At 35.4% G+C, this 17,472-nt stretch overlaps 1 protein-coding gene across 1 annotated transcript; it reads left to right on the top strand.

Annotated features, from left to right (window-relative positions):
* The first annotated feature begins 3,364 nt into the window (after positions 1-3,364).
* On the top strand, positions 3,365-17,311 carry LOC110383679 (uncharacterized). The gene is made up of 4 exons (XM_021344480.3): positions 3,365-3,605; positions 9,144-9,742; positions 11,539-11,683; positions 17,046-17,311. The coding sequence occupies exons 1-4, from the start codon at positions 3,389-3,391 to the stop codon at positions 17,234-17,236; spliced, it is 1,152 nt and encodes a 383-aa protein (XP_021200155.3). The 5' UTR covers positions 3,365-3,388; the 3' UTR covers positions 17,237-17,311.
* The last annotated feature ends 161 nt before the right edge of the window (positions 17,312-17,472 follow it).

Here is a 17,472-nt window from a genome sequence, read left to right as displayed (position 1 = left end):
AAGAACCTTCTCCTGACAATAACAAAAACAACAAAAAAAGAATTAGCCAAATTGGTCCAGGCGTTGTTGAGTTATGCGCTTACCAACACATTTTGCGATTCATTTTTATATTATAGATAGAGAACCATTCATATAATAATATTGGAATATTATCGGAATTGTTTTTTTCGGAGTCATCTGATGCTAAAAGGACAGCTGGATGATGATGAAAGATGACAGCTGGGTCGGGAAAACCTGTAGTGCATGTACTTTTCGGAAGATGCTACTTTTGGAAAAGCACCGCATGTCCATACTGTAGTTGGTGTTCTCTATCAAAGGCGAAAGTTGCTCCGAACAAGTATTGAAAAATTATTTTTTTATCTGATAAAACAAAAGGATTTGATGAATTCTAAAATAAATAATTGATTTTAGTCACCTCCAAAACATGTGATGGAACCAAAGTACACCAAGAAAGTTCTCAAACGTAGGAGGCGAAAATGTTATGGTGTGGGGCTGATCGCCACTGTTTAGTGTAAGACCCTTCAGAAAGGTATTATTATAATTAGGCGATTAGAATACTATAATATTCCAGAAACAAGCTTATAGTCCCCAGGCCGGTGAACAAATTTTTTTTTGATACATATTCATTTAAGACTTTGTGAGTGCCTTCCTTACGATGAGTCCGACAAACTTTTCGAATGCGCAAATTTTGGTGCCGCTGCGTTTTTTAATGCTTGACTCCTGGAATTGTCGATATGACGTCACTATAACTCTTCGTACATACCTGTTTCATTTTTTGAGATTCGTTTAATAAAGTTAACTAGAAAATGGTGGTCAACTTGTCCGATAAAGATCGTGCTGCGTTTGGAGTGTCCACCACCCTGAAAATGAAGATATGACGTCACTATGACTCTTCGTACATACCTGTTTCATTTTTTGAGATTTGTTTAATAAAGTTAACTAGAAAATTGTGGTAAGCTTGTCCGACAAAGATCATGCTGCATATGGAGTGTCCACCGTCCGTCCGTCCGTTGGTATAAAGTACTGCCATTGGTGTGAAGTATGTTAATAGTAAATGTTGCATTTAGAAAGTCGTTTCGAATAATATATGTATCATTACTACAGGAGGGATTTATTAACTCGAAAACACCTATCGATAAAATAATCTTATATAAGCTCTAGCTTCTGAAATACTAACAATTCGCCGAAGTTTTTGAAAGTGAGTTAACACGAAATGTTTCATTTGGAAAGGTTTTTCAAATAATATATAATTTGTTACTAAAGAAGTAATGGATTAGAACCTACCGATAATATAATCTTAGAAAAGCTCTAGCTTTTAAAGTACTACCAATTTGTCGGAGTTATGCTAATACAACCTTGCGCTTAAAAAGATCTTTTGTTTGAAATATGGCTCATAACTTCAAGTGAGATGTTATTCCTTAACACAATGTAAAGTATCAATAATATGCCTTAGGTCAGTTATGTCTTCCAAAATACTAAGAATCGGTAAGTGGTATGTTAAGACGGAATATAGCGCTTAAAAAGATCTTTCGATTGACATATGCTTCATACCTTTCTTCTAGGATTAAGTGTACATATTTTGCATCACAAAAAAATAATTAAGGTCTATTTAGTACTACTCATTCAAGGTAATTTGTGGGAAGACAAACTAAACTATGTTTATGAAAAAATGCACTACTCCATCTTTGACTTTAAATGATAATTAATTGTTCCACTAATGTCATCATTTTTACATTAATGTTCAAAAAACAATTTAGATGACACCGTTTTAAATTTGGCTAAGAACTATTAATTTTCCTTGCATCAAGGTAATAAATAATAGTTGGATTTGATGTGGCACGGCAAACTGACAAACACTATTGAAATGTCTATCGAAAAATTACCTACACCCCTGTTTAAAATAAGTAAATTACGGAAAATGCACAACTCGCTCCTTTGACAAATTTAATGTATTTTATTTACCACAGATGGAGCTACTTTAACCTTGGCTAAACTCAATTTTCATAAAATTTTATTTTTCTTTCGAAGTTACTTATAAAGCTGTGATTTTCTGTGTAAAGATTGATAAATGGCCGATCAACTAATATAAGTACAACATTCAAATGTACAGTTTTCAAATTTTCAAAAGTAAACAGATTGCGTGTCGTAATATTTTACTTCTTGAATACTTAATATAATCATATCTTTTGATAGAGTGAATCGATTTCGATGAAACAAAAACTAAGTAATACCTCAAGTTACGTAGAATTTTTGTATATAAGCATTGTCTGCATTGAATTCGTAGATTTTACGTGAATCGCGCACAAACAACCAGATAAACAGACAAAAATGATGGAAATGGTTCTGTTAGTTATCCTTTGACATGCTGGCTGTTTTTTTCTCAATTTCTGCAATGTACAAAAATAAAAATTACTCCTCTACAGATTTATTGTATGTATAGATTGTATTTTCGAAATTCCAATATTACTATCTCTAATTTGAATCTCAATCTGTCTTATTATTTATTGAATCACAATCTAAACATCCACGTTCCTACGAATTATATTCTACTCACATCTACAGTGGAACAGATCTCAATTAATTATTTCTTGGTAAGTATGCCTAATAAGAAACCAAATTAATCAATTTCTCCCAAAGAACTATAATTCCATCCCACACGGTAATAAATTCGTTTGAAATTAGTAATAAAAATACCTGTTTAAATATTCGTCGCCATTTTATTTATCCATAAAATGTGGAAGTACCTAAGTAAGAACACACTGCAAACTTTTTGTCGGTCGATATTTTGTTTGGGCTCAGAAATCAGTATGGAGATGAATCAGAGCGCTTGTAGACGTCCGTTTTTTTCACCGGATAACGGACCGTGAATAAACGGCTATCCTTGTATACATAAGTTTTTTACCGGATGGATGGACTGCCGTCTATATGCGTTAGAACGCAGGTAGACGGCACTCAATTAACAGAAAACAGGCAATACGTCCGGCAGCGTCAACACGCACCAATACACTGGCGTGGATGACCGCCATTTCTTACACCGGACCGGTGTCCGTCGCGCCGAGGGGAAGGGGTGGTGCATCCGGCGTAAATTGTTCGCCGGACCGATGTCCGGTGCATGTACACACATTCATTATAATTCATACACCACCGCGAATCCGGCAAAAAACACGGTCCGTTATCCGGTGAAAAAAACGGACGTCTACAAGCGCTCTCAGGTGTTTAGCCGGCGAAAACTTTGATTGGAATCAAGATACTCTTGAGAAAAAACTTACCAACCATCTCATCAATTGTCGGCCGACTGTTTAGTCGGTAGTATGCGTGCAATTTAACTGTACCTACTCAGCTGCCTTGCTAAGGCATTGTGAGAGGCAGCCCACACAGGCTTAACGTTATGAAAATATTCTGCCTTATAGTTATTTTCCTTAGCGAAACTGGTGGAAAAGTACTGCACAATGAAAAGAGGGAGTTCTGTGACAATTTTGAGTGTGATGAGAGTGACGACAGGAAGGTCTGTGGTGTGAGGTACGAAGAGGATGAAGTTATATTCAGACTCTTTGATAACGAGTGTAAGCTGATGATCTATGGGTGTCAAGTTGATGATAATCAAAGTAAGTAACTTTACATACTTACATATGAAATAGATTTTCTACTGTTGTTAACAAGATTTTTATTCATGTTAAATGGTACAACACTGGTATTTAACTACATCTACGCCCGTATCTACAGTGTACCTCCTTATATTATAAGGCTCAGGTTTTACTTTGGAAAATCCCTACATAGGTACACTACATAGAAGATGAGGTAGGCTATCTACTAACAGCCGTTACCAATGTCATATACCTATAACGGTTGTGTTTCTTACTGCAGATAGTAATTTGATATTAGCCCCATACAAGTACTGTTAAATTCCTATCTCTGATAGGCAAAACAAGCGATAGATAGATTATTGGGAATGGCCTTAAGTACCTATCTATCCGTGTGTGATAAGTACGCGGGTGAAATCGCTGACAGAATCTCATCATCTACACATTAGGGAGTTCCTACAATGAATTACAACTCTAAGAAACCAACCCTCGGTTTATTTTTAATTTAAAGTGGTTTACTTATCGTTGTGAAAAGAAAAGTGCAAGCGTAATAGGTTTCCGGCGGACGCCCGTCGGTGCATTTTGCCCTACGCGTCCGCTGCAAAAATTAACTTACGTAGGTACTAAAATATGACACAAGGTCTGTGGGAAATAGTTTGTTAGTAATCTATTTATGATAAATTTTAATGTTTTACATATTGTATTAACTGTTACCTTAGAAATATATAATATATAATTCAAAAAGCTAAGATTAAAAATAAACCCTACCAATCTATGTATGGACAAAATTATAAAATTGTATACAAAAAATGATAAAAATGTTAGTATTAAAGTAATGTAGGTAGTAGCGTGTATCTACTTACTAACGACTAAAAAACCCTTTTGAACTCATCGATAGTCTGGCGGGTCACTCAATTATTCAAGCCTGTACCAAAGCTTCAATTTAAGCCTTGCACAATAAGAGCTTATATTTTCACAATAGCTTGCCAACCTCCCTCTTTCGAACAATGTCATGCCGTCGAGATTCAATCTTTTTAACCATATAAAATACAGGTTCAATAATGTGAGCATAAGAAATAGAGATCGTCTTCATATTAAACATAGCAAATCCCTTAACAACCAGATTGTCAAAACCACATATACCCGGTACCGTATTTTTTTTTTTTGAGTGTTACCTAGGTGCAGTTAGGAATGCATTCAGTAGGAAATAATCAAAAGCAATGAAATGAAATTGAATGTTGTCTGTGAACTTCCCCCTTTTTATTTTTACAAATCCCGCTCTTTGGAAGCAGTGGGGTTTCCTCGTCCATTTTGGTATACGAAATTATAAATAGGTAGGTAGGTACTCCTACTTAATAAGGCTGATGAGTTTTTTATTTGCTTTAATATCGGAAACTGCGGAGGGAAAAATTATTTCAGGTAGTTCACACAGGACAAAGGCGTAGTTAGTATTGAGTACAGAAATGCCAAAGACAAAGCAATTTATTTATTGATTTATCAACTAAGTAGCTACCTATTAATTCATCCTCTATCTTTCAGACATAATCAACACAAAGGCCTACCTGATAAGAACATATGTATAGCCTAATAATGTTATCAGGCGATAACATCTCTTGCATTTACTAATTAGTTTACAGATTAATCAGTCGATATCGAAGCAATATCTGAGTGTTCTATTTTCCAATGCACTCAGACTCAGCACCTTTGTTTTACATTACCGGCTTACTACAAAGCTGTGGCGATAGTTTGGCAAAGGGGAAATGTAAGCCCACCCATCTCCCTGTTGACCAGACAGGTTATTCAATATAGATATACGTACGTAGACAACGTCAATCCCCCGATTTTCAACCTCATGCACATTTAATACCTGTGAGGTGTATTGCCGAATTAAGCTTATCATATTGCAATGTCAATATTGGATGCTAATAGTGGTAGACAAACAGGAATGCGTAATATATTGATTAGGTTGAATAGAATTTGATTTGGATTTGTTAGCTTAGTTGTAGTGTTAGTAGTAGCTTTGACAGTTTTTATGCTTTTCACAAAGAAGACGTGAAGAGATCACTATTCTTCATTGACAATTTTTTTATCTACGAATATGAGTATTATCGTTTACGTGTCATTCAATTCGGAATTCAGAATGCGATCTAAAAATTGTGAAAAAATTGAAATCCAGCCCAAAACTTGCAAAAACAAGCATTCCTCTGCACGTACATAACATACCTAAGTTTACAAATATGTATTTGAAATCAAATGAGTTTGTTCTTGAACCACTAATTAAATGGAACCTTTTACCTCTTTAGAGACGTAGACTTTTGTGAAAACAACTTGATGTCCATTTCGATATTAGAAAATGAATCTCCAAGCGTCCTCACACTTGAGACTTAAGAATAGGACGTCAAAGCAAGTGCTGTTGCTGTTTAAGCTGCATTTGCAAAAGTTTCGTCGAGTGGTTTTCTAATTTAATTAATATTGTCATTACAAAGGGAAAAGAGATTTTAAACATGCGTCTAGTGAGGAATTGAAAAGTGATATTTCAACCCCGCTTTAAATAAAGACGACATTGTTTTTTGATTTTTAATTTTCAGAATAACTTTAATAAAGTCTTTGATGGTACTTGTATAAAGTGCCGTAAGAGTACCACTACGTTTACACTGTTTACCTACTCATTGTGGAATCGCCGAAGAGTACCGCACGGCCAAATAGAAGCAAAGTTGGCGCCTTAGCACTTTTTGACAGTTGTCTCGAAGTTACCATGACAACCGGTAAACAATCGGAACGCAACCTGTTGCCATAATGCTGCAAATTGCCTCTGTTGTTGTGGCAGAGGGTTTTGTTGACGCGATAAACAAGGGTCTTAAGGGATTGCCACCGTTTTGCCGAATTACTGCGGATCCCTAATCGGAAGCTATTCGAGTGTCAGTCTGTTTATGTATGCACCCTCGTAACGCCTGAACTAGTGATGCGGTTTTGGTTTATGAATTTATAAGCTCTTGTAAAAGCGAGGACTTTTTATGCTTTTGATTGAAATGAGAGCTGATTTATCATGCTGTTTTTGAAATTAATTCGGTGAAATGATGATGATATACCTCCTTTTTAAAGCCGAAACTTTTTCTTTTTAACAGCTTTACATAATTCAATAATATCTATCTGTTATAAGATTTACTTTCTGTTTCGATTAACAAAACGGGCAGTTTAGGCCTTAAAATGTTAGATTTTTCCAACAGTTATTCACAAAATTATTTCAATGTAATTTTTCTTTTTAAAATAAAGTAAATTTTGCTCACAAATGCTCTGTGCCCACATTAATCGTATCGATCCAGTGCAGGGCATGAAATATTCAAACCTAGGAAGAGAAGTCTTTGCCTAATTCCCTACATAGGAACAGAAAATTTTATGATCTCACTACTTCTTGTGGTAAATGCTCCAGCAACTCAAGTATGAGTGTGCGGGTCCGATTTTAAGCCAAGCAAGAACCAAATTTTTCTGCCCTATTCCCAAGTTATTTAGGGTCGGTACTGCTCCTATATTTCCCGCTTTTATTTCCCTTTGTCAATCATCATAGTAACATCCACTCCCTTCTTATTCATGTTCTTTTTCTGTCAGCCATGTCATTTTTTTTTTTTTATTAGCTTCACCTGTATGTTTGTATGTTTGTAACCGACTTCTTTGGGCGCGATTTTGACCCACTTTAAACGGCCAGATTTCGTTCAAACTTTGTAGATTTATTGAGGACCGATGACAATACACTAATTTGATAAAATTATTCCATTTTTAACCGACTTCCCAAAATTTAGTTTATAGACCGATTTACGTGATTCTTTTTTTGTTCGACTCGGAATAGCTGGCAGTTGGTCCCATAGTCATCAGGTCAGGATCTGATGATGGAAACCCTGAGAAATCGAGGGCAACCTTCAAAAGTTGTAGGCATACATAGGGTAAAAACTTGACACTCAGGTGTACGCCTAAAAGCACTATTCAACTGTGAAGATTTGGAGCTGACCTGATGATGGAGACCAGAGAGGGTCGAGGGAACTCGACAACTGAATATGTAAACTACCTCGTGTTTGGGCTTAGATTATTCGTATTGACAAGACCTATGCAACAGTGAAGGTTTGGAGCTGACCTGATGATGGAGACCAGATAAAGTCGAGGGAACTCGACAACTGAATATGTAAACTACCTCGTGTTTGGGCTTAGATTATTCGTATTGACAAGACCTATGCAACAGTGAAGGTTTGGAGCTGACCTGATGATGGAGACCAGAGAAAGTCGAGGGAACTCGACAACTGAATATGTAAACTACCTCGTGTTTGGGCTTAGATTATGCGTATTGACAAGACCTATGCAACAGTGAAGATTTGGAGCTGACCTGATGATGGAGACCAGAGAAAGTCGAGGGAACTCGACAACTGAACATGTAAAATACCTCGTTTGGACTTATATTCTTTGTATTGATGAGAACTTCCCGCTTGTATGGATAGTGACAACTATTCGTATCACTGAAAAGCTTTAAATAAATAACCTTTTTACAAAAAAATTAAACCGACTTCCCAAAACACTAAAAAGCAAAAAAAAACTAATTTTAGGTGCACCGGCCTAGAAGTCGGTGGCAAAATTAACTTAGTAACATCCATTAGACACCGACTTCTAGGCTTTGCAAAATATGATTTTTGTTAATTTATATAATTTTCATCTATAGTCGATAAGGTAAGAAAATTAATTAAAATTTTCTAGAATTTTTCTCTACAGTCGATAAGGCAGGACTCGATGTTAATTTTTATTTCCAATAATTATCTTTAGCCGTTTTCTCTAATATTGACAAATTTTTGTATACTAAAGAGAATTTTAATTCTACAAAACAAATAATAGTTTTGAAACAAACTAAAAAGTAGAAAATAAATAATAGTTTAAAAAAAAACTAAAAAACACGCTTTTTATAGAAAAACGAACTAAAAATTAGAAAATAAATTTTAATTGATTTAAATTAAGAAAACAGTGTTAAAAATTTCAATGAATATAAATTAATAATAGTGTGAATACAAAAAAAAAATATTTAAAAAAAGCGTGGGGCGCTTTTTAAGATATTATCGAAATGAAAATCACTGTACTCATATCTGTCAATAAAATATTTAGAACTATTGACACCATGCACCCCACGCTTTTTTTTAAATTTTTTTTTTGTATTCACACTATTATTAATTTATATTCATTGAAATTTTTAACACTGTTTTCTTAATTTAAATCCATTAAAATTTATTTTCTAATTTTTAGTTCGTTTTTCTATAAAAAGCGTGTTTTTTAGTTTTTTTTTTAAACTATTATTTATTGTAGCATGCGCTTCAAACTCAAGTACCAATATAACTTTCATAAGTTCAAGCTCAATAAAGAAGAAGGAAAACATCTTGGGGAAAACTGGAGTCTGAAATCACCAATCCACGTTGAGCTACCGTGGTGTAACTCATGTTCTTTCTCTAATTGAGAAGAGGCTTGTGCCCTGCAATGGGACAGTAAAAAGGATGATATAGGCCTACATTTAAGTATCTTTTAATATTTTTGCAGCTTTCGGCGTAATAAGCATGAAACATTGTAGCAATCCTACAATAGACGAAGAGAATATTGTACCGAGGACAGTGGACACCGACGTATGTCCAAACTGCGTGAATGTGGCCAGACACTCAGTCTGCGGCATCCGACGCTACGGTGAAGGATTTAAAGTCAGAACCTTCGAGAATGAATGCCAGCTCAGAAGACACAATTGCGACTTCGGTCTAAATTTTACCATCACTGATTACTTTATTTGCTTAAATAACTCTCAAAATGAGGAAATAGAAGAGATATATGATGAGGAAGCAGTGCTATCAGAAAATAATACATCAAATGACGTTGTGAAATCAAAGAACCTGGTCGTTGTTGATGGTTCTATGTTAGACCATCGGAATATTAACCAAAGTATTTCGAAGTTCTTTGCGGCAACCCATACTTCTGGTTTACGATTGAAGGAGATGTACCCGATGCTGAACGAAAGCGCACGCAGGAAAATGATACGTATATTTGGGCCCGTCAAGGTGTTTACTCCTTTTATCGTAATACCGAAGAATATTAGTGAAGATCGTTGGCATTCACCTACGCTATCATCTTGCTTTCATAAGTGCCCAACGGTAAGTTATTAGTATGTATAAATAAGAGCAACACACAAAGACATAGGTGCTTCTATTTCTACACCGGACAGGGAACTTTTTCTAATAAATTAAATCGTGATACTAAAATCGGATTGTTATCAGAAAACTGTCTATCTCCCAGTATAAAATACTCTTTGATTTTGACATTCAAATTAGAGCTAAGTAATCTCATCTAGGCTATTGGGACGTCCTTATTAATAATTAAAACACTTGAAACAATACACGTTAGTCAAGGTTCATTCTCGACCTGGCTAGAGACAAAACAACCTAACCATAGATTACTCTTCTCAGTTTCATTCCGAATGTTACTTTGGGTAAAGTTAAATTTTGCCTACGAATATCATAAAAATTCCTACACCTTTCTTAGTAAATATTGGCCAAAGAATTGTTGTTTCTACAGGAATATATAGTTACTAGCCAGCAGATTCACCAACGTCTCTTCGTAAACCCAGATAAAAAGTACCCTAAAGCTTTCTTTAACAAATAGGCTGTTTATCGCTGAAAAAAAAATCCGATCGATATCGCGATCAAGCAAACAAATTCTTCAGCTTATTAGTACAGAAAATGTATACATATATAGGTATGACACGGAAAGCCAGACATAAATTCTTCGAAGACTCTTCAACGAAGCAAATAATACTAGCAATAAACAATCATGGAAATTCATGAAAAAATAGTCGAGCCACGTTTTGTTTTTGTCTCAAAATAATTAATCCAATCCGATAAATTGACGTGCACTAAACGCTGCAGGCGGCATTGGGTCAATATTGTTCCTCGTTCAAAAAGCCTTTAAAAAAGTATTATTTAGACTACGGAGAAAAAAAGATGACTAGTTGATTTTTATAAGTAAAGTTGTAATAGTTTAGAAAATTTAAAAAATACGCTAGTCTTTTTTTTCGTTATGTGAAACTACTGGTTACTCCTTTTTTATTATTTAATTGATCTCAATTTTTTTTAGCACTGTATTAAATAATTAATTTTGTAATTAGTAATTTTTAATTTAATTGGTAATGTTTAATTTAATTACAATTTTCACATCGTCGAATTTATATGTAGTATTATTTTGTCATAATCTTAACTTTAACTTATTTGTATAATGCATGCTGTGCTTACCTTTAAGAGATTGTTACACAAGTATTGTTTTATGATGTTTGTATTTAATAATTGTATCGTGTAAACGATTGTTGGTGAGCCAAATAAATAAAATAAAATAAAATAAAACCGCTGGCCGATAATATTCTAATATGTATAACTTTTGAAGGTGTCTACATTATTAGAAGGCTTTCACACTGGTGGAATACTCGGTGCTTTGTAGTCGGTATAATTATGACAAAAAACAATCGTCAGCATAAAAATATAAGTCGTGGTGGATTAGTGAGTAAAACACGAGCATCTCAAGTATGAGTATGCGTTCATTTCCTGGTCAGGCAAGTGCCAATGCAAGTTTTCTAAGTTTGTAGGTACTTTATAAGTACCTATAGCTTAGACACCAATCAAAGACTGACTAAAGGTGAAGGAAAGAATCTCGAGGCTACCTGGACTATTCAGTTTGTAATCACCAACCCGTATTAAGCAAGCGTGATGATAGGAAACCATTCAATCCTTCTCTGTACAAGAGTAGGCCTGTGCCTAGCAGTGGGATGATAAACTAGCCTGATGATGCTGAGTTCAAAAATGACGTTCAAAACCAAGTGACATTCCGCGTTACTCGGTTACTCGCGGAAAAACCGCTGTAAATAAGGAGCTCTTTTACCCAGGTGGTCCATGTCTTCCAGAAATGTCCTGACACGTACGCACCAGTATGTGGCAATCCCGGCATGGAGGTGAGGGAGCCATCCCTCATGTTCCAGAACCATTGTTACATGGACGCGGCGCAGTGTAAGCTCACCTGGGATACCGATGACGAGTATGCAGGAACAAGTAAGAGATTTACATTGTTATTCTTATACAAAGATCTCATTGTAATGAAACACATCACTGCTTGACAACATCTTATTTAATACAACACTCATCATCTCCCGAGCCTTTTCCCAACTATGTTGGGGTAGGCAACCAGTCTAACTGGATGCAGCTGAGGACTAGTGTTTTACAACGAACCTGGCAGTCACATTACTTATATACGGGATTATATAGGCATAGGCTTCATTTTATCTTGGTGTGTTAATAAGTTCCCTCGGGAAGCGGGTGAAAACGCTAGCAGCTACTCAGTAATAATTATGATATTAAATACTTAAGAAGGTATTTTGGCCTCTTTGCACTATTACATATTGCAGTAAAAAAATACTAGGGGAGCACTATGTTTGCAATCCGAACAAATAGTTCTGAACTATATTCGCGCCCGTCGGCGGCGCTGTAATAAAATGGCCTAGACTTTCAGAATAACAGGTTATTTCATTTTCATCTTATTTCAGGTATTTATCTAGGGTATAATTTTAATTATGAGGGGATTGACCTGCCCTTTGTATAACTTCTGTGTACCTCTGTCGGAGGTTTTCTTTGCATAGAATAGACAAACCAAAATTCAGGCACTGGCCTAAAATTACGTCTAAAATAAGTAATATTGGGCATACCCATACTGAGTATTTTTTAGGCAGCCAAGCTTATTGTAAATTGACATTATGCTGTCAGTATCTCAATTTTGTTATCTAAATCTTTTTCCATACTTTATCTTCCGTCATCTCACAATTAGTAACATTAAGGCCTGCCATCACACCATCCATCGACTGTTTTTAAGCGAATTGAAATTAATGTAGGTATAATTACAAATTCATACCTGTGAGCTTTGCCTAACGTACTTACAACACGTTACTTACCGCCTTTTTCCTTCTTGTTGACTTTAACTGAATAAAACATGAAATCAAAAAGTAGCTTTCTTTTAGACAACTTACAATTTTTTTTTTTTGTATTTTTTGGGTGACAATTAATATTTCCTTTTGCCAAACTACTTTACTAAGATAAAAGGTAAGGTACTAAGGTAAGATAAAAATTAAAAGCGCCTTGCGTAATGGTTTTTACGCCTAAACTCTTGCATCCTACATAATGTTACCATCTCTTGTATTAAATCGAATACGACATTAAAACACCACGGCAAATATTGTCAAAAGGTTGGTCAGGCGCACCAGACACGAGACGGGACAAATAATAAAACAAAGACTTATTTGAACCTTTTCCCCGACATTCGATACCAAGTGAAGGTTATTTGTATTTTTATCCTAATCGATGCCCAATTAGCGTTGTTTTTGCAATTGTTCTTGTATTTATTGTAAGCCACATACCGTATCTTGGAAACGGGTGTATTTTCCTTAAAATAATAAGTGTTATTTTTTCCTTTCTTTGTTACGTTATCGTCGTGCAATAGAGCGATTTTCTATAAATCTTGGGTAGATAAATAACGGAAAAATGTAATATGTTTTAGTAGGGATTTGGCCTTATGATATTCATAATGGTATTAAAAGAGGTGGTAATGAAAAAATGACAATCCAGGGTCAGAGAGATGCAACTCCCGATTTTTAGGGTCGGTTCATATCTGACGGAAAATGCGTCGAGCGTATCGTAAATGTATGATTGACGCAATGACGGATGGTCAGTTAGGCGTGAATTATTTCATGTTTTAGCATAGATATATTAGCCTATACTGGCGCTACGCGACCGATAATAAGTGACACATGTTCCATCAGAAATTAAAAAATCTACATGTAAGCACAAAATTCATTCACAATGGACTCCCTCTGTAGTTGAGTATTTTGATAGAGATCAGTTTTTTTACAAAGTTATGATTAAAAAGCCCTGTTGCACCCTGTTGCTCTGTTGCACCCTTCCCTAACGGACGAGACAAAAATAAAAGTCTGCCACGTTTGAGAAAAGACAAACATCTCGTCCCATTTTTAACTCGAAGCCTTTCAAAGTCTTTCTTAAATACTGATTAAGAAATATAAATAGATCTCCAGTTGAAATCCTATTAGAACAAATTACGCAGAATTTAATAACGATTCCATTTTTGTATTTATTGCTGTTCGAAGCTAATTGGTATATTTCCAAGTATCTCTACATTGAAGCCGCAATTTAAAAATGATAAATTCAAAGTAAACTCTTCAATAACTATCGTGAATTCAACAAAATTTAACTCAAAATAAATTCCAGCAATTTTATTCACACAATTCTTGCATTTTGATACAAGTTATATGAATAATTGCTTTTTAATCAGTATTAAAAAACTTGTAAAGCTGGCCTTCCGAGTGTGGTGGTAATGTATGAAACTGATTCTGAGACATGCGACACGAGGCTCGTGAGAGCATTTCTACTTACTTACTTTATCAAATGACGCTATGGTTCGCGACAGTCACTTGTCTTCGAACTGTATTATTCACTTCCCCATTATTTCACCACTTTACGCAAAGAGCAAAGTATAGCTTTTTTGGCATCTCCACATGAGCACATACGGTGCGGTATGTTGCGAAAGTCCCTACAGGAGTGTTGTTCTTTATAGGACATGCAAACTGAAAATCTTATATATCACTAATTAAATAAACATAAAAATTTTATCATCTCGCAACCGACACAAGTACCAAAGTGAATGATAGTTTCAGAGCTTTTCAGCAACAGAATATTAATTTCTTGTTCTGTGATTTCAAATTTTAGGCACCTAAATACAATTGACAGTCTTAAATACAGCGTAGTGTGCAATCCTGCAGTTATTGCAAAGATAGTATTTACATCGTTTTGCATGAGACCAGACACAGCTGTCGACTACTTACAAAGCGTATTCAATAATATCGCGACGAGTATGCACACTGAAAATGTTTGCTTCAAAACAAAATACAGACAGCTCTCATTATTACAGTAGAATTCTATGAAAATTAAAATCTTTTTCTCATCAAAGATTTCAATGTATTTTTATAGCATTTTTTTATTTTGCTCATATTCGTGGAATGTTCTGAAATTAATAACAATCATTGTAAGAATTCTATGTTAAGTGAAAATGTTTATGTATCCATAAATAGTGGGTAATATATAAATGATAATAAGTACGAAAACGTTTACTTACTTACTACTTAATACTTAATACTTAGAAAGTACATACAAACTTAGAATGCAACTTTTCTAAGTTTGTATGTACTTTCTAAGTATATCTTAGACACCAAGGACTGTGTTTCGGATGGCACGTTAAACTGTAGGTCCCGGCTGTCATTGAACATCCTTGGCAGTCGTTACGGGTAGTCAGAAGCCAGTAAGTCTGACACCAGTCTAACCAAGGGGTATCGGGTTGCCCGGGTAACCGGCTTGAGGAGGTCAGATAGGCAGTCGCTTCTTGTAAAGCACTGGTACTCAGCTAAATCCGGTTAGACTGGAAGCCGACCCCAACATAGTTTGGGAAAAAGGCTCGGAGGATGAAGTACGAAAACGTTTACGATCCACAACCAGAACAGACTAGAAAACTAAAATCAGCTACCAACGATAGGTAATAATTTACGTTGTAGTGCATTTCTATAAACAACGTTACTGCAAGGACTTAAACCTCTTTACTCAGAGGAACAATAGAGGAATGCCCTCAGAGCTGCAAGCCGCTAATTCTCTGCTAAACTAGTAATAACGTAGCAGAATTAGCTTCCATATAAAAGCCCTTCAGAACGATTTTCTGCTCCTCCATAGAATCATGTCTGCGAACTTACTTACCTGACGTATAATAGGTTCAAGTATTTTATTATTTTCGGTCCTAGATGAGTTGGAAATGGAGTGCGTAGGTACAAACACCTCAAAAATAGACACGCTGTTGATATAATAATGTCAGTTATATAACGAAAATTCGAGAAGTACTTACTTACGAAGCCATAATATAAAACATACGGTATTTTCTAATTTGAGTAGGCACTTAACTAATGGTATACAGTTTTGATATGGCTTTTTTATTGGAAAAAAAAAGATCCAGACGAATTGAGAAGCTCCTCCTTTTGGGAAGTCGGTTAAAAAATAATTAAAAAATACGTTTTTCAGGCAGTAGTTTATTTGTTTAATGTAATTGTGTAAAAAGTCCTATCAAAATTGTTAATCTTTAATTAAATACCTCCTCGAATCTGGTAGTCTTTACGAAGATGTCCGTCTAAGCAACCTTTCTTTCTTCAGTGGCACTCCGCATCTTCATACTCCATGTTCCTCTTCGTGCTGCGTAGGTTGCAAGAGCAACAAAGTTTCTAAGAAATAAATACCATCCATAATAAGCCGATAAAATATTAAATTGTGAGGGAACCTTGCCTTGTTACCTGAAAATATTTTATAGAAGCTCTGTAATAGTCTACCTTTTATCATTTTAGTATTGTTCGTTTTAACAACGAGTTTTATAAAATGGAGACAGATACCTATATGGAGGATTGGAAGCCCTCGATAGAAATTCAATAAATATTACCACTTTTTAGTTTTTTATTAAAAGCTACAAGTTTTATTTTAAAACAAAGCTGCATATCGTAAATGGCTTACTAAAATTAAGTTTGGTTGGCCCCAACATAGGCGTGGAGCGGATTAAAGGGGCCCTATACTGTTACAGCCTTTTTATCGTCCCACTGCTGGGCACAGGCCTCCTCTCACACGGAGAAGGATTGAGCATTAATCACCACGCTTGCTCAATGCGGGTTGGTGATTTCAGACTTTATAGTCCAGGTTTCCTCAAGATGTTTTCCTTCACCTTTTTATCAGCCATTGGTGTCTAAGTATACTTAGAAAGTACATACAAACTTAGAAAAGTTGCATTGGTACTTGCCTGGACCCTGGAATCGAACCCACACCCTCATACTCGAAAGGTTGGTTCTTTTACCCACTAGGCCACCACGACTTACACCACACGAAAGGGGCCCTATGGAAACCGTTAATCCCTCCAATCCAATACACGGCTTTTAGACTCAGATTAGCTTGACTGACTAAATGAAAAGTGCATTTTAATGGATGCTACTGTTTATTTCGCATAGAGGCTCGTTATATGTTTATACGGGGATCTTTACACTGTGTTAAAAATGAAAATATTTTACGTAGTAGGAGTGAGAGGCAATTATGTTTAGCCAAGCATATAATTATTATTCAATTCTAGACAAAACGGGGACGAAGGAACAGATTGAATGAATTGAGTTAGAAGAAATGTGAGTCATTTAGTATTGTGTAAAAAATCTTCAAATCGTGTCTGTAATCGGGACAATTAGAGATGTCACCCAGTTATCACGAGGTAACATGTGCGCATCTCCATACATCGGACTTGAGCTACATACTTAGCTCTTAATAAACTACTTTTGTATTTCAGCCTACGTGGAGCAAGCATTCGTGTTCTGCCTTGGAGACGAGCTGCATGGCCTGGTTCGATTCCTCCCCTTCATCAAGACTTTACAACGTCTTGGGAGAGTCAAGAAAAAGGGATATTTCAGATACAGAGTAAAAAATATGAAATGGTTCAACAATCATATGGATCTTAAGCTACCGAGATTCAATGGATGATGTTTGGTACAAAAAAAAATACGTATGAACTCTTATTGATAGAGGGTTGAATAGTAATAATAAAGGTTATCGTCAAAAACAGTGGTGGTGGTGATGTTATTTCTGTTACCTCGTAAATTGTGGCACGCCATAGTTTTTCTGTTATTATAATCATTTTATATCTTCCTCTCACGTTTATTGAATGTTACTAGATATATCCAGAATATTGTACCTGTTTTGAACTTCAACTTTGACAC

This window comes from Helicoverpa armigera, chromosome 8 (genome assembly GCF_030705265.1).
Source record: "Helicoverpa armigera isolate CAAS_96S chromosome 8, ASM3070526v1, whole genome shotgun sequence".
Taxonomy (NCBI): Eukaryota; Metazoa; Arthropoda; class Insecta; order Lepidoptera; family Noctuidae; genus Helicoverpa; species Helicoverpa armigera.
Note: the sequence above shows the minus strand (reverse complement) of the source record. Positions and strands in the feature narration are given on the sequence as shown.